Source organism: Arabidopsis thaliana, chromosome 2, assembly GCF_000001735.4.
Source record: "Arabidopsis thaliana chromosome 2, partial sequence".
Classification (NCBI taxonomy): Eukaryota; Viridiplantae; Streptophyta; class Magnoliopsida; order Brassicales; family Brassicaceae; genus Arabidopsis; species Arabidopsis thaliana.
The window spans coordinates 12,090,977-12,109,149 of NC_003071.7; the positions used below are offsets into that span (position 1 = coordinate 12,090,977).

The 18,173-nt window shown below is 31.7% G+C and overlaps 3 protein-coding genes across 3 annotated transcripts; 2 read left to right on the forward strand and 1 right to left on the reverse strand.

Annotated features, from left to right (window-relative positions):
- The first annotated feature begins 3,644 nt into the window (after positions 1–3,644).
- Positions 3,645–8,668, forward strand: AT2G28320 (Pleckstrin homology (PH) and lipid-binding START domains-containing protein). Its single transcript, NM_128391.3, has 21 exons — positions 3,645–4,346; positions 4,450–4,524; positions 4,608–4,661; positions 4,757–4,822; positions 4,901–4,959; positions 5,111–5,241; positions 5,315–5,361; positions 5,456–5,553; positions 5,669–5,764; positions 5,835–5,899; positions 5,993–6,064; positions 6,304–6,450; positions 6,532–6,824; positions 6,897–6,960; positions 7,076–7,272; positions 7,360–7,461; positions 7,546–7,596; positions 7,687–7,830; positions 7,919–8,014; positions 8,145–8,246; positions 8,356–8,668. The coding sequence occupies exons 1-21, from the start codon at positions 4,185–4,187 to the stop codon at positions 8,446–8,448; spliced, it is 2,214 nt and encodes a 737-aa protein (NP_180399.2). The 5' UTR covers positions 3,645–4,184; the 3' UTR covers positions 8,449–8,668.
- A 97-nt stretch (positions 8,669–8,765) lies between these two features.
- Positions 8,766–9,781, reverse strand: AT2G28330 (uncharacterized protein). Its single transcript, NM_128392.4, has one exon. The coding sequence runs from the start codon at positions 9,645–9,647 to the stop codon at positions 9,183–9,185; it is 465 nt and encodes a 154-aa protein (NP_565669.1). The 5' UTR covers positions 9,648–9,781; the 3' UTR covers positions 8,766–9,182.
- A 2,914-nt stretch (positions 9,782–12,695) lies between these two features.
- On the forward strand, positions 12,696–15,286 carry GATA13 (GATA transcription factor 13; the record flags this gene model as incomplete). The annotated part of the gene is made up of 2 exons (NM_128393.3): positions 12,696–12,941; positions 14,567–15,286. 2 exons carry the CDS (start codon positions 12,696–12,698, stop codon positions 15,194–15,196), a joined length of 876 nt encoding a protein of 291 aa, NP_180401.2. The 3' UTR covers positions 15,197–15,286.
- Between the last annotated feature and the right edge of the window lie 2,887 nt (positions 15,287–18,173).

Genomic DNA, 18,173 nt, shown 5'->3' on the forward strand with positions numbered 1-18,173 from the left:
CATATAATTATTATCGGTTTTTAGGATAACAGGAACCAGAAATTTCTAATAATTGAAATGCTTTATGCTCTTATTTTTCCTTTCCATATAAAAAATTTAAATGCAATTTATAACATATATACATATAGATATGTATATTGTTAAATATTACATGTGCGTTACGTCTAACGTTTACGAGAATTCATCCTCTGTTCACATGCTACGTTGTCGTTGTTGTTTTATCTTTCCATGAATAGTATATGTATAACATTTTTATGTTATGGTCTTATGGACCTACAAAGAGAATTGGCAATGAAACTTTCCCTTAAAAGCGAATAATTTTTTTAATTAAAAACTAGTGGTTGTGAGACTTGCAAGTTACGAATGACAAAAAAAAAAAAATAATAATAATAAATGAGAAATGGTCTTCAATCTTCATCAATAGGCCAACTTGTTTGCAACAACCAACAATCCAACTAAAAATCATTTTAAACAAATTATATGATGATGACTTATTCCTACAAATTACTACAGTTTTGGCCTTTTGTCCAACGATGTTGTGATACGTTTCTACATATTTCTCAATCGATCAACGCTAATGCTTATTTTTCAAGATTACTATTTTGTCTCCATGTGTTTTCAGAGACTATGCCTTGTCTTTGTTGGTTGGTTTCACTTTCTTTAGCCATTTTTTTTTTTAAGTCTCCACTCATATTGAATTAGTTAATTTAGGAGTTGGCAAAATAAAGTAAAACTATGGCTTGCATTTTAGTATAAGTAGTTTCTGTATGTGAATGTGATTAAGCTCCCAAGAGTTTTGTCTTACCTCTTGTTGTGATATGTTTATTTTGATTTTCTACCCAATAACATATCTTGTAAAGCGTTTATAACAAAGTAGTGTTTGATGGGTACAAACCACCCAGATGAGCTATATGACTTTTCATTTGTTTGTTTTTGAGCCACTGAGTGACATATAATCTAAAATTGTGCCACTTTCCCATTAAAACCATATGTTTTCAAGCATAATATCTTAATATCAGTATTTTAAAATTAAAAGCAAGATACTATTTTATCCACTTTGGAGAAGATAGATATTTGGAAAATTTGATAAGAATACTAATAAGAGTCTGATGCAATTTGCACATTAACCATTGATAAATAAGACACAACAAGCTCACTTCCGAGAAAAGAGTACAAAAATTAATATTACTCTAGTATAGTTACTTTAATACTTCAATGTTGTATATGATCAATGTACCACGCTAAATCTATTAAATATGTGATTTATACAAAAATTTACATGTGAACTATTTTTTAAAAAACTTTATCTACCCAGAGATTAGTTTTGAACTCCTCCACAGGTGGTGAGGATTTATCTTCAATTAACAGGAAAAAAAAAGTTTATCATCATTCACTCTAATAAATTTATTTCTCCAGTTTTCCATCTTCATTTTTTGAAAGTAATATATATTAAAACTTGTAAATTTTAATTTTATAAAATATTTATATTTTACAGTTTATAATTGTTATTAAGTAACGCTATACCACGAATCCATGAGACAATTGTTAAAATTTTTAAGTTTTAACCCCTATTAAAACAGCATATTAAACATATTTCAAAATTTTATAAATATTGATTCAAATACATCTACCATATAACCCAATTCCAAAATAAAACCCGTTCTGTAATTTCTTTACCCGTCCCGTGGTTTTTTTAAAAATAGTAATTTTTAAAATTTAAGAATTATTTTTTATATATAAAAGTTTTGCAAATTGTATCATTCTCTAATACATTTATATTTTATAGTTTAATTTTATATATAATAACATTATACATACCACATAACATTTTTGGTTTTATATAACCTTTTCTAAATTAGGATGATTTGATATGTTTAATATTAGTGGTCTTAAAATATAATAAATTAAAGATTTAATCCGTATTGAAATTGTGGATTAATTATATTTTACTTTTTTATTAATGTTGATTCAAAAACCCGTCCCTCCAAATCCGTCTTGCCAAAAAGCCATTTATTTTATTAATATTAATTTTATTAATGACATGACTCTGAATTATAATCTAAACATTTTATCTAATAACAAATGAGTGCACCATATTTATTTAATAGGAGACTGTACCATATGACCCGAATGCACTTTTATCCAAATCCACCAAAAAAGTCTTGCAAAAATACTATAGAGATAAGAAACGATAGTCGGTTTTGATAGGTATAAGATTAGCAACTATATAAGTTAGCTTAAATTAGTTAAAGAATACAAATTGAAAAGATATATTACACTTTATTCGAATATAGTATCAAAACTTATATAACACAGAGATTTGATAATTTTTTAATTATTGAATACATTTTTTGTGCTAATTTTTATGTGATTAAGATTTAATTGATTTCGTATATAAAATATTAAATTGTTTTACGAACTTATTTGTTTATAATTTGGTAACAGATAGATATTTGAATATTCAGATCTTTGATGACCCGTCTTTAGATCCAATAAACCCTATAATCTAGTTATTAACCTGCAGTATACCGCAGGTAGGCTTATACTTTAGTTAAACTAAAAACTTTTATTGTAAAGATGATTTAAATATATATGATATTATTTTATTTGATTTTAAATGTATAGTAAACTGTGAGTTGTATATGTTTTGTTGATATTATCTATATTGTTTAGTGTTTAAGATTATACACTTGTAGTTTGGTTGTTAATTTAAGAGTTTCACCTGTAGTATATCATCTTGTATTAATATCGATCTAAATCCGTCCATTTTACGATTTTCCAGCTTGTATTAAAAATTGAATCACATCTAATATGTTATTAATTACTGTAGTATATAAGATTATAAATTTTCAATATAATATGTGTGAAATTGAATAGAACTATTTCAAATTATGATTCGTTACTCAGTAGAAAGTTTTCTTAAATCTATTTTTCTCCCGTTATAATATTTTTTCATGTATTGAACAGTTTATATTCGTTTTTAAAAATTTAAATTATGGCATATGCGAAAAAAACTCTAATTATTTGTTTATAATGATGATATTATTTTTCGGCAAAAATAGAATCATATAAAGATGAGAAGTGAACTATAATAATTAATAAAAAATTAATATGATAATTTAGATATTAAATCTAATTTGTTGATTTTAATTGGTTACTTTTTTGGAAATTAATAATGTATTTCGTTTTTCTAATTAAATTAAATTAATTAAAATTTAGATATCAAATCTTATATGTTAATTTTGATTGGTTATTATTTTTGGAAATTAATAATATATTTCGTTTTTTAATTAAATTTAATTAATTAAATTAGTATTTGACTTTTTAATCTTTAAAGAGATAAATTAATTTACTCTTTAAAATTTTATTTCTAATGGTATACCCATGTAATTACTTACAAAAATTAAGGTTACATTTTAAAATGTACTTCCCAAATAATATAGTAGGATTTTATTAATTTTTATTTGTCTTTAAACAATAAAGCTTAAAGCAAAAGTGAAACCAATTACAAATTTACAACAGTTGCGATGTGTCTAGAAAAGCGAAAACCGATTTTAACCCTATAAGGCCAGACCAGGCCAAGGCCTATCATATCAAAAAGGGCAAAAACGAGTGAATTTGGACAAAATCGAAACCACCAATCAGAAAATATATGTGGTTAAAACTTTGAACACATCAATAAACACGAAAAGGGTAATAACGTCATTTCCATAAATTCGTAATCATTCGTCCTCAAATCTTTATTGTCACTTTTACAAAAAATACTCCCAATTTCAGAGAAACCTGTTGAAAAAAAATTCAGGGAAAATTGGAAAAAGTGATGATGATGACGAGAGATCAATTCAAATCTTAAGTCCTCCAAATTTTAAAAATTTCGATCTCCACTACCTTCGTCATCTTCCTCTACTTCTGATTCTCTTTTCTGGGTTTGTCGTTTAATGGGTTGATTTTGTATCGTCAAAACGGAGAAAACAAGAAGACTTCTTTTGGTTTTCTTATTGCGAAGAAGATATTTCTAGGGTTTCGAGATTTTCTGGGTTTTCTGGGTTTTTGTGTGTTCTTTGATTGGATTTGATTATTGGGCAATTTCCTTGGAATTCAAGAAACTTCTAAGGTTCTTAAAGTGTAAAGCTTTGTGATTTTCTCTTATTCATACATTCTAGGACTTTGGTTTTGGAGTTGTAATGGCTTTTGGGTCTGAAAATGAGAGCGAGACGAAGATGGAAGGTTGGTTGTATATAATACGATCTAATCGATTTGGATTGCATTTCTCTAGAAAACGTTACTTTGTCCTTGGAGATCATCTTCTCAAGAGTTTCAAGTCTATCTCCGATTCTAAAACCAAGGTCACCACCATTTGATTAATCGCAAGTTCGTTTGGTTGTTCATAATCTCCCATTTTGGATTAGGATTTTAACTTTTAGTAGAATCTGAATTTGGTTTTTACAGAATGCTGGACGAAGTGCGGTGATAGATTCGTGTATCCGTGTTACTGACAATGGGAGAGAAAATGTTCATAGAAAAGTATGAAAGTTCTCATTTTTAAATCTTTAGTTGTGGAGTTTAGTTATGCTTTTGTTTTAATGGTTTGTCTGGAATACTTGTAGGCATTCTTCATATTTACACTATACAATACATCAAATCACAATGATCAGCTCAAGGTAAGGTAATTTCTGTTGTTTTGTTTTTATGTTGGTACACTATATACATCTCTTTTTTTCATTTGTTAAGCTTTCTTGTTTTAATTGTTATATAGTTAGGAGCAAGCAGTCCTGAGGATGCAGCAAGGTGGATTAATTTGATTAAAGAGGCGGCTTTAAAGGTTATATAAATGGCAATTAGTAACAAGTTAAGAGCTCTTCTTGGAGGTTGGAGACTTATAGTTATATGTTTTATGCAGGGTGCCCCTTTTCCTGGAGATGTTTTTAATTGTTCCAGGAGTCGATGGGACTCTTTGAGGTACCTCTTTTTTTCCACGTAATCAATTGGATACATCTCTAAGCTAACTGTTAAATAAATTGCTGAGCCAGTAGTTCCTGCCAATTTTTGTTAGTTACGTAGTACAGATAATGGTTTGTGGTTACTTAAGAAAGAAAATTTCTGAAATCAGATTGAGTAGCTCAGTGCGGGACCATCACTCAAACTCTATTGACTGGACACTTCGGTCGTCTGCACGAGTTGATCCTGTTACAACTGATGTTGTTGCGCCTTCTCCCTGGACAATATTCGGTTGTCAGAATGGTATAGTTCATACTCAAATTTCATTGATTTTTGTTTGGCTGGAATGCATAGTGTTAACATGTGTTGCACGCAGGTCTTCGGCTTTTTAAAGAGGCAAAAGAGAGAGATTCTCTCGGAAGGGTCGGTATTTTTTTCACTCTTAATCTGTTGAAAAGGTATTTTGGGTTTATTGAAGGGAATCATGTTTTGATGATTTTGTTGCATGACTTCACAGTGGGATGATCATCCGGCTATTATGGCTGTTGGTGTTGTTGATGGAACCTCAGAAACTATTTTCCAAACGCTTCTTTCTCTTGGACCCTCAAGATCAGAGTAAGTACTACTGCCTCTTTCCAGACAAGCAAGCCTAAGATATTAACAATCGTAGAACATAAACAAATGCGGGTATTGTTTACTTTTCCTGAACTAAATTCTCGAAACTTTGCAGATGGGATTTCTGTTTTTATCAAGGCAGTGTGGTCGAACATCTTGATGGTCACACTGATATAATCCACAAACAGCTATACAGCGATTGGTTACCTTGGTCTGCTACTCAACTTTCTGCCAGAGTTAGTGTTTTTGTTTGTCTTAATACTAACATGCTGTAGTAACAGGGGGATGAAGAGAAGAGATTTTTCGCTACGGCGTTACTGGAGAAGGGAAGACGATGGCACATATGGTTTGTAGCACTAAATAGAAATAACTATTCATTTGATTCTGCCAAATGTTCCATTAGCTAACTTTTTATTCTCCTTTGTTCTTTCTGTCGCAGTTATTCTCTATCATTCTGTATTTCACAAGAAGTGTCCACCTCAGAAAGGCTATGTCCGTGCGTGCCTTAAAAGTAATGTACGCCTAGATTTAAATTAAAAAAGAAGTTAGTTTCTGCATTTCCTTACATGTTCATTCGTGCAACTACCTTGGTGTTTGCGGAAACTTAGTTATCTTTATACTCTTAATAGTCTATTGTTTCAGTTTCTTAAAAGAATATATATATCTGTGGATGTAGGCCAATACATATTGATCACTAATGCAACTATTGATCTCTTCTGTGTAACTAATGTTTTCTCCTATGTATCACAGGTGGCGGTTATGTGATTTCTCCCATAGACAACGGAAAACAATCAGTTGTGAAGCACATGCTTGCTGTTGATTGGAAGTCCTGGAGATCTTATGTGAAGCCGTCCTTAGCTAGATCTATTACCGTGAAAATGCTTGGAAGAATTTCTGGTAGTTGCCAATTCTCTTAAAGGAAAATTTCTCAGTTTAAGCACTTTTCTTTTATCATAACATCCTTGTTGGTTGAATCAGCCCTGAGAGAGCTTTTTAGGGCAAAGCACGGAAGCTTTCCTCCTAATCTGTCGTCAGGGGAGTTGTCAAGAAGTGCAAGATTGACTCAGAACGAAGATGGTGTGTTTGGTGATTCTTCCCTGAGGGAAAACGAAATGTTTAAGGACACTGCAAATGAAGAGAGAGACAAATTTCCCTCAGAGCGCTCTAGCCTTGTAGACTTGGATGAGTTTTTCGACGTTCCAGAACCATCAGATAATGACAATTTGGATGACAGCTGGACCTCAGATTTTGATTTGGATACATGCTGTCAGGTAGCAACATCAGACAGGACTTTAATTTGCTCGGAAAGATAACAGTTCTGATTTTCTGTTTGCCGACTGCAGGAATCCCGCCAGCCAAAACTAAATAGCGCTACGAGCTTAGTGAAAAAATTACACGATCTTGCAGGTGATCCTAAGTTTCATGGAGAAATTCTGCTCTTATTAGTTGTGTCTTCTCATTCTGTTTTCTTCTTCTCTAGTTTCACCTGTCTTTTAATGGTTATAATTTTTTTCTCGAGCAGTTCAAAAGAGGGGTTATGTTGACCTGCATGAGAGGGCGAAGGAAGAGAGCAGCCCACATGCTACCTGCAACCCGCCTTGCTGCTATGGAACCACGCTTCCAACTGATCCTAGTTGTGATTTGCCTTGTAGTTGGACAACAACGGACCCATCTACTTTTCTCATTCGAGGAAAAACTTATCTTGATGACCAGAAGAAGGTAAAGAAAAGCTCATAACTTGTGCTTGAATATATCAATATGTATAATATTACTCAATTTGTAAACATTCTCTTGTGGTGGATCCAGGTCAAGGCAAAGGGTACACTGATGGAAATGGTAGCTGCAGACTGGCTAAAATCTGACAAGCGGGAAGATGATTTGGGGTCCCGTCCAGGAGGCATAGTTCAGGTTTTGATTATTATTGTTTGTTCTGATAGTTATTAGCCCCTCTCTTACTTTTTATAAGAAGTCTTACAAGTTTTTAAAATGCAGAAATATGCAGCAAAAGGTGGACCAGAGTTCTTTTTCATCGTGAATATACAGGTAAGAGGACACTCCTGTGACCAATGTTTTTTTATTCAGCTTTTCCATGTGTCCGTAAAAGAATCAATTAGTTGTTCGATGGAATAATAGGTTCCTGGATCAACAACGTACAGCCTTGTGCTTTATTACATGATGAGCACTCCTATTGAAGAGCATCCTTTGCTAGTTAGCTTTGTTAATGGTGATGACGCATATAGGAATTCAAGGTTCAAGCTCATTCCCTACATATCCAAGGTTGGCGTAAAAGATTACCTCTATTTAGTTTTATTATTTGTCTGTCCAATGCATTCATACCTGACTTTTGGTTTGGCGATATTTTCAGGGCTCTTGGATAGTTAAGCAAAGTGTGGGAAAGAAAGCATGCCTTATTGGTCAAGCCCTGGAGATCAACTACTTCAGGGGAAAGAACTATATTGAGGTAACACAGTAAGGATTGATGCTAGATCCTAACAGGAATTAGTATCTATCTACCACAACAGTGTGACTTTTCACGTTTGAGCCACGCATTGTTAGAAAATCTTATTTTTTTGTACACCTGTTATTTTCAGCTGGGCGTTGATATTGGGTCATCAACTGTTGCAAGAGGAGTTGTGAGTCTTGTTCTTGGTTACCTCAACAAACTCGTGATTGAAATGGCCTTCTTAATACAGGTAAACTAATTACCAATCTTTCCTGGTTTAAATCTAAGTCAACTTCGGTGGGTATTCTGGTTACATATTGAAGCATTGGATTTGAGTGAGCAATTTCTTCTTTGTGCAGGCGAATACCGAAGAGGAGCTCCCAGAATATCTTCTTGGAACATGTCGGTTTAACCATCTCGACGCTTCCAAAGCAATTTCAATTATTCCATGAAAGACCAAGCAAAGATCAAAAGTTCAGATAAACTATTCTTTGAAATTCTATTGAATGTGTGGTAGACACAGTTAGGCGCTTCTTATGCAACAACTCCATTGATAAGATCTTGGTGATACTGCTGAAGTCCTTTGTATAGACCTATAGACTTAGTTCTTTTATATATTAAACACAGATTTATTTGTTACAACTCCATGTTAAGCATTGATTTTCTAGCTTCAGTACTTTCTGAGTTTCGGTTTTGGCTTCCACCATCACCCAAATGCACACGAAAGACTGGTCTAAATGGACGAAACCCTGCACTATTTGCTTCATAGCTCCGATTTGCCTGATCTATGCACAACCTTATCCCACAACAAAGTTTCACTTGTAGAGCAAAGATATTGATTCAGTGGTAACCTTCTACAAACACCAATCAATAAAGGAGCACACCCAACAAAGCTCTGACATATCAACAAAGATAATACCTCTAAAGATTCCTTACCATACATAAGTTCTTAGGAAACATGAACATGATAAATTACAGACAAGAAAGAAAGAACAGAAACTGAATGTCTCCAACAACAACAACTAGCTTTAGCTAGCAATTACACATAAAAAGCCTAACAAGACTGTACAAACAAAAGTCAAATCACAAGAGCCATAAGAGTTTAAAAAACCCCTAAATCTCTTATAGCTTACTACAACACAACGACAAGTCATGTCAGTTTAACTCCATGTCAGATACTCAAGACTCAGAAGAGTTTTCTTCTTAATCCAGAATCAATATTCCTAGATATCTTAGTGAGCTTCATAGGAGCTCCAGGACAAGTATCACTAACCATATTCGAATCGAGATTCCGAGACGAAGGAGGCGGTGTTTTACAACCATCAAAACACCAAATCTCAGGAACAACAGCTACACTTTGAATCTGCTGCAATGAGAGAATAACTCTCAACAGATTCTGATAAAGAGACTCTATAATTTCGTCATCAGATACCAAAACACAATCCGAGATCGAAGCAGAATCAATCCTCTGTTTACACAGTGGAGACAAAGTGACGATTCCTCTGTCTTTCTCTGTAACTATTTCTTCTTCCGAAAGAGAAGAATCGGAATCAATGGCAGGAATCGAATCTGGGACATTAGGGTTTGGTGTTTTCGGCTCTATCGAAGAAGAAGCTGTTTCTTTCGCTTCACATGGTTCTTCTTGCTCCATTTGGATTCACGAGATCTAAGCAGAGAATAAAAATCGAATCTAATAACAAACGTATCTAAATTTAGTGAATTTTTTTGCAGAGGGTAAAGGACGAGGAAGAAGAAGAAGAGAGTGACGGCTCTTGCTTTTGGTTTGCGCCATTTTTTAGGGATTTTTGGTATTTATAATATTACTGGAAAATGAGAAAGATAAAATTAAGTGAATCTTAGCCGTTTGATTGTTTTCGATTTCAGATCTGACGGTTATCCGTTAACATCCATTTCTTAAAGAGACTTTGGAGTTCTCGCCTATGACGGACAACTGATTTGTGTTTGTTGTGTCCGGTTCTTATTTTTTTCTCAGGAGAAAAATTTTCAAGTAAAATTTGAGGATCGGTAAAATGGACACGTATACAAAAATGTTATAAGGAAATCAATTCTTGTTAAATTAAAAAAAAAAATTTGAAAAATAATCTTGTTTTGAGAACAAAAGAATCTATTTGAAACAAAATAAATGGATACACAAAAAAAAAAAGATTTAACCTCATTTGTAAACTCAAAATCGATTTGAGATTTATCTAGAAACAATGTAGTTGGCAGAAGTTGGATTTATTGAAAGTTGGAAGTTGGAACCATATGATGAGATTCGACATTACAAAGAAACAATTCAATTCTTCTTAATTTGTTTAATTTATTGGTGATCGCATCAGATTAGATATATCTCAAGTCGATTTTGAATTTTTATAAAGAGTAAATCTCCTTTTTGGCCATCTTTATTTATCTAAAAATATTTGGGTTCACCTTTAGCAGTGAATCATTTATTCATCTCTCCTTTTCTAACTAATCAAAATCTAAACCTAATAAAAATTTAAAATCTAATATGCCACTAAAATCTGTTTGAAGTTACAAAAGACGGTGAAGTTTAGGTATTACAATTAATTGAAGTTAAATATTTGTATAAATTTATAACGGATTTAAATTTAACAATTAAACGAGGTTAAATGTTAATTTGTGTTTGTAAAAAACGATTAGGGTTTAGATTTTACAATTAAATAAGATTAAATATCGTTTTAGGTTTATAAAAAAAGATTAAGGTTCAGATTTTGTAATTAAATGAGATTATATGTCGGTTTGGGTAAATTAATTAATATATATATATATATATTTTGTTGGACAAATAGATATTTTTTTAACAACATAACAATTCAGGTATTTTTGGCAAATATTTAATAAGCAGTTTTTTAAAGGATTTTTCTGTAAATAAAGTGAACACCGTTTGAAGATTTGGTTAACGCCATTAACAACCGTTACGGAAATGAAGGAACTCAGAAGAAATAAAAAACACAATCTATTTTTTTTTCCTGGCGAAATTAGTTTGTGCATTTTCTAATAACCAAAAAGTGTGATAGTTTTCTGGTAGTGAATTATAACCCCCAATTGTAATTTCTTAAACTCTTACAAATAAAATCTCATATCATAGTTAATTTCAAGGTAAATGTTTCATTTAATTAAAGAATACTAATTTATTATATTTCTAAATTATAAAATACTATGATTCAAACAACAATAAAAAGAAGTAAGTTAAAAAATTACTAAATTTCTGTTGAGTTTCTTAGATATATTGTAATTTTTTATTATCACTTATACATATTGTGATGAAATTTGATTAGCTTATAATATTTTTGAACCTAAATCATTAGTGAAAATATCAATGTTACAGATAAGTTTTGATAATAATAGCTGTATTTTGTTTCTTTTTGTTTTTCCTCTGATAAGAAATAATAGGTATATATTAAAAACTTGTATGAAATACAGAAAAAGTTTTGTATAAAATCTTTTTTTTAATTAATTGCTTAATATATATATCCTTTGAATAGAAATCCCACCATTAATCTTTGTCCAATTTAGAATGACAGAAGTTATTTCCTTTCATACATATAAAATGATTTGCAAATTTTATAATATAAAATTTAGAAATTCATTTTTCCCAAACAAGGTTTATTAGTAAAGATGACATACTGCAAATTCCATGTAGATTACCACACATTGGTTATCTCTCTCTCTCTCTCTATTTCATGTTCTGTGTAAAATCCCTAAATCTCCAGTTTCGGACAAATTACTCTCTCTTTCTCTCTCTCTCTCTTTTTCCTCGTTCGTGCTTGGGAATGTGTTCTGTGTAGTCAGCTGCGTTCTCGGAAGGTTCGTGTGTCTTTATCTCACCCTCTTCTTTTCCTTCTTCAAATGGAGATTTTTTGTTTTTAGTTTTTATTATGAGACAATAATACAACTGTAAGAAGAAGATGATTTGTTCTTTGTTTCGATTCTTCTTATCTCGTGATACATATGTAAGAAGAACATGATCTGTTCTTTGTTTTGATTCTTCTTATCTGGCGTTTTGTTGTTTAGTTGTGTGCCCTAAAATGTTAAAGGGAGATTGTTCTTATGATTTCTCGAGATGAGATTGAATTCAATGATGAAATGAATATTTTTTTAAAAAATGAAGAAATTTTCTATGTTTCTTACCTTAAATTTCTCAGCAATATCTGTAAGAATAAATTAAAAATTATAGAGAAATATTGACTCAAAATGAATCTTTTTCAATTTATGTTCTGGTACGTGATTGAGTCAATATATTGAGTGAGCTAATGGTAATTGAATATAGTCATACTTCATATTTTAGGTATACTCATTTGACCAAACAGTTCTTAATTAATTGTTATTAGTGAATTCACGGGTTTATGTCAATTTTCGCATTCTTATTCAGTTGAAATCTCTGAAAATGATATTTGCTAGTTGTTACTTGACTTGGCTTTCTTGCTTTTATATGTTTATGTTGTTTACTTTTGAGTCAACATATTAAGTGAGCTAATGGAAACTGTAGTCTTCATATTTTATGTTTATTCTCACTCAACGAGACCGTTGTTATTAATCAATTCACGAGTTGATGTCGATTTTCGCATTTATATTCAATTGAAATCTCTGAAACTTAGCTTTGCTTTCTTACTCTTATACCATATGTTTATGTTTTTTTCTATATCTTGTCTATGATTTTTTGTACAGTGGGTGACAAATGAATAACGATTTGTGGTTACCTGAAGAGGACTTCAAGGGTCTACCGGATAATTTCCTTGATAATCTCGTTGATCCTACCAATGATGTTTCTGTAGAAGATATAGAGACCGGCGATGATGAGGGAGATTGGGATGCCAAATTTCAAAAGCTCGTACCTCCACCATTGGATGAGCTAATGAGTTTGTCCTATGAGTTCACTTGCAATGGACAGCGTGTGCAAGTTCAGAAGCATGTGCCAATTTTGGTGAGTTCTTAAGCTTGTATATACATTTATTTATGCATCTCACTTGATAGAGTCTCTATGAAATCACCATTATTCTTATTTGCATTATGTTCAGATTTCATATTTAGCATTATGACTTTGTTATGTTAGAAAACATGTAAAACTAAATGATCATGCTTTACTTGATAGACTATTTTACTCATTCACTGCGCACGTATGAATTTCGGCATTGTTTGGCCAGTATTATATGTATAATATAACATATTCTTTTAGATATAAGCCTTGATAAATTTTTCCCTGCATGTAAGTTAGAAAAGTGCGTGCAAGCGAACCATGTCTCTATATATTTTACTTATTACATTATGCCATATTTAACAGCACGCATTTGAGTTAGGAAAGTAGGTCTAATTAACAGAAATATACTTTCCCCTTCAAGCTTTGATAGCTTTTTATCGAGTAAGGTTAGATAAGAGCGTAGAATAATAATCACACTTATATTCCATTACGTAAAATAGTTTTACACGGTAACAACACAAGTTTTTTTAGGGCAATAATTTAGTATAATATATTACATCATTGTTCAGATTCAAACCTCAATAGTTTTTTTACCACATAACTCATAAGGTTGGAAAAATGCGAGAAAAAGGGAATCCACTTTGCATCATTGATGCAACTTGATATATTGTTCACACAATCACATATGTGCATATTAAAAATAGCAATTCTTTTGGATTCAAGCTTCAGTTGAATTTATCGTATAGGTTTCGAAATTGCGTTAAAAAGAATTACTCATATTTGCATTAGGAAAGTGCATCATTTTGTATCTGAACTTCATTTATTTACGTTACTTGATCATTCACACATATTAGGTCATGTATACAATATTTATTTCATTAAGAAAGAATTTGGTATATTGTCTGTTGGATTCAAGTTCCATAGATTTTTGCTGCTTTATGTTAGAAATGAGTGTAAAAGTCAAAGAATCATGCTTGCGTCCATTATCGATGCTACTAATGTAGATTGCATATGCATTTATTTTTTTACTCTTTATGCATCAGTTATTGCTTTACTAGATTATCAACATGTGTACACAATCATGATGCATTTGCAAGAGGAAAGTTATTTTGTGCAGTACTAGCGTAATGCGTCTATTGAGTGTTTATGTTAAGTTTTGAAAGTATACAAGAAAAAGGATTGTGCAGTGTCTTAGGTCTTTCACTTTAGCTTGTTATCTTGAGTCAAATGTACATGGATTTGAATGGTTTCCAGTTTGGCAACTGGGATGTGGTAATAGAGGTAAGGGTGTTGAGTTTGTGTAATGGCTTAGGGCCTTTGTGGCAAGGATATTTTTAGGTCTCTCTTCTATATGGTTAGTGTAGTTATTGAGAGAGGAATAAAGTTGTTCTCAAAATCTATCCATGTATATATATATATAACATAAGAATGGTTAGGCATAGTAGTATCATTGTCAATCTTATATGATATTTGTTGATCTATATGGAATCATGCTTGTTTTGTTTGTATACTTTCTAGATGGGTCCACTAAGTTGATATGTGGTTGAAGTGTATGGATCTCTTTGTCTGAAGGAGTCTTGTTTTTTCTTTGTTTGAACTCATATTCTTTGTCTTTGATTTTGTGCGTGCAGAAGCAGTCGAGTTCTTCAGAAGTCTTCTCTACTGTTGATAACTCCCCTCCTAATGTCAAAGTCTCAAAGTTGTTGCAATCTTTAAGCCCAGTCTCAGTCCTCAAGAACACCAACGGTTCTGGCTCACCCCAAAACCCAAACGGAGATCAGAAACTGGCCTTTCTCGTGAAAGGCATCAGAAGCAAGCGCAAACGCCCCACACTACTGAGAGTTACATTCCTCAAATCATTTCTATTAGAGATGTCACAGCAGTTTGCTCCGGATGAATCTGAATCTTCTGAGATTTCCGCCTTGAAGAAACGCAAGAAGAACAAGAGTCGTCGCTTGAAATGCACTCATTGCGAGACAACCACTACCCCGCAGTGGAGGGAAGGACCTAATGGGCGTAAAACCCTTTGCAATGCTTGTGGAATCCGCTTTAGATCGGGCCGTCTTGTTTTAGAATACCGTCCAGCAGCAAGCCCGACCTTCATCCCAACCGTGCATTCAAATTTGCACAAGAAGATCATATATATGAGAATGAAAGATAACGACCAGTTTGATACCAGAAAGATCCGTGCTGAGACATCCGGACCAGAGACTAGATCAAGGCTTCGTAACTTCGGCAGACCAATGAGTTATGGTCAATGAAAAACAAGATTGTCAGGATCCGTAGAATTGGTTAATTTTCTCTCAAAGACTGATGTTCTTAAATACTAGGGTCTAGTGTTTGTCCCTTTTTTATGCAGAGACTATCATTTTTGTTAAAATTTAAGGTTTTAGACTCTTAGTGTTAATTAATTTATATGGTTATGTTTGAAAGATGTTTTGGCTGACATCTATTTTATCATAATGTAATGCTCCTTTAGATCCAGGTTCGAATCTCATCACAAAAAGGGGACTAATTTACCCGCTTTGGTTCATGGGGATTACTGAGAGAACCTCTTGGATAAGAGTAGCTAGTGTAATGCCATTCTTTTTTTGTTAAGCTATTTGAGGAACAACGTAACCATATTATTTTACTTTTCTGTGTCATTTTTACTTTTTCTCTTTGTACTATATTATCACACAAACAAAGCCTTAAAGACACTCAAGATTGTAAGAATAAATCGAATCCTTTTTAGATTTTCTAAATGAATAAATATCAAAAGAATATGCAAAGATTGATTTCTATCTCAAATATTAAAAGGAAACATCAGAGGCGTTCTCTATGAAAAGAAAAGGGGACAAATAAAGGAACAGACAGTAAAAATTATCAGAGAGACTTACCAAGATTTCGATTTAATTACCATGACTTACCACGAGATATTTCTTCCGCGATCTACGAAATTGGAATGTTTTACTTCTTGTTTATTCATACTTTATTCGATTAATTAAAATCTTCAATTCTATTTTTCAGTAATTCTTTAGATAATCCAATTATAATTTATATAAACATTTTTTCACCGTGATAATTTATCGCTTGTTATGCACTATATAACTACTATTCTTTTGTTTTTTGCATTTGATTTATCGAACCATCATTTATGTGGCGAAGTTATATTTTTCTATAAATGTTTTTGGAACACAACACATCAAAATTAAACATTTGTAATCTACTTTCCTAAATAATGTGAATTTTAGATTTTAGACAAATAAAATATATCTCTTCATATATTTATGAATTAACCTTTTTTCTTGTCAAACATTACAGAGAAAAATAAACACATAAGAAATAATATATTAGAAAAGTGAGAAGATGAGAGAAGACAAATGAAAGAGAAGGTGTCATCTGAATCTGAAGACATAACGACATAGATTCCTCAGATTTCGTTGTCTTTCTCCTTCTCGTAGGTCCCTTTATCCCCACTTACGTCTCTTCCCTCATTTGTCCTCATCCATTTGGAAAATCAATTCTAGAGTTAATGGACAAAAAACAAATCATTTAAGAGTTGAGTGAAAACAAAAGCATCATTAGAAAAGAAAAATAAAATAAAGACAACATCAATAATCATGACCCAACTTATCATCAATTATTTGTGTGTGTGTTCTTTTTTTATCATCGATTATTGTTGAGAGCTATTGGAATAATTTATTTTTCCCCGAAAAAAATAGTATGGTAATAACTTGCATTCTTATTCAGATATATAAAGTCGACCAATTTAGTAATTAAGTGGTGGTTTAGTGGTTGAAAATTTCAATTTTTTTTATTTATTTAGCATAGTTAGACTCTTCTACTTATGATTTCAATTTATTTTTAGTCATTTGTAAACTTTTTCAATGGCAACAAATCTCGTATTTCTTCTATGAACCTCGCAAAATTAGTGTGGATTTCGTTTTGGAATTCATCTGGTTAACAAAAAAAAAGTATATTTTAATATCACTAAAACCAAAAATATAAAAAACTCGAGTCACAGTTAATACGTATAAATTATTAAAGTTGGTTGGATCTAGAAGATATATAGGTTTCAGTTTAAAACCTTTTAATTATAAATAAAAACACACTAAATCATAATTTCATCATAATATGATTTTAAGATTGACAAAAAATGTAAAAGAAAGAATCTATTACCATTCTCATATTCTAAAGTACTAAGAATCTTTTTAATCATATTTGGTAGAAAGAAAAATAACAAACCAAGAGATTAGTGGACCCAAAAAAATAATATATATAAAGATATAAATGGAATCAGTTGGCCAATCATGTTTCAACTTATAAGGATAGAGAAAGGACTTAGCGTGGGAGACAAAGCAAGCCGTCACGATGATGCCACGTGTACTTCAAAATAGTGCCACGTCAGCAACTAACAGGTCAACTTTCTAATAAAAGTGTTTAACAGTTTAGTTGTCTTTAGCTGTCACGAGCGTAAGTTAATGAGTCGTCAACAGTGTGTGTTTTAAATACGCGTCAGGCGCAATATAGTCCCGCTCTGTCCTTATCGTTTGGGCCCAAACCCTTTTAGTTTTGGCCCACTTTTATTTATTTATAAGCCAGTGTTGTCTTTTCTACGTCTACAATTATATCAAATTGGATGATTTTGAGTTAGGCTGAAAAAACAATGTTGATGAATTTGCGTATTAACGCCAAAAATTAAAATGAGAAAAGATAAATCTAGCTAAAATGATTAAATTTAACTAATTAATCCAGAATAACTACAAATGAAAAGATTTTTTTTTTTTTTTTTTGTCAGAAGTATATTTTAATAGATTAATGAAACTAATTATTTTAAAAGACTGGTCCAATGTTTTTGGAGGTCCCATCCAAATTAAGATTCTCTAAAAACTGGCAACAAAATATGATCTGAAAATGTGGTTTCTTTTATAATGGCATGGATTAGGCATCTCTCATGTATGTATAACCACAACTATTTCTAAAAAAATTTTGATGACAAAGAGATATTTACTTGATGTCACTAGATTTGGGATTCATGACCTAAAAGTCCAATTTTGTTGGATTATTGATGTTTGTGTAAAACACTTTCAAATCAATCAAATAATATTAGTTGACAATGTTCTTTTTTGCCTTCTAATAAAATTAAAAAATTTGCCAAAAATAATACTTGAGAAAAATATCACATATTTTCTACTGAGAAAAGTCTGAATCCTTTTTAATTAAGATTACCAAAAAGTTTTAGGCCTTTAATTCGTA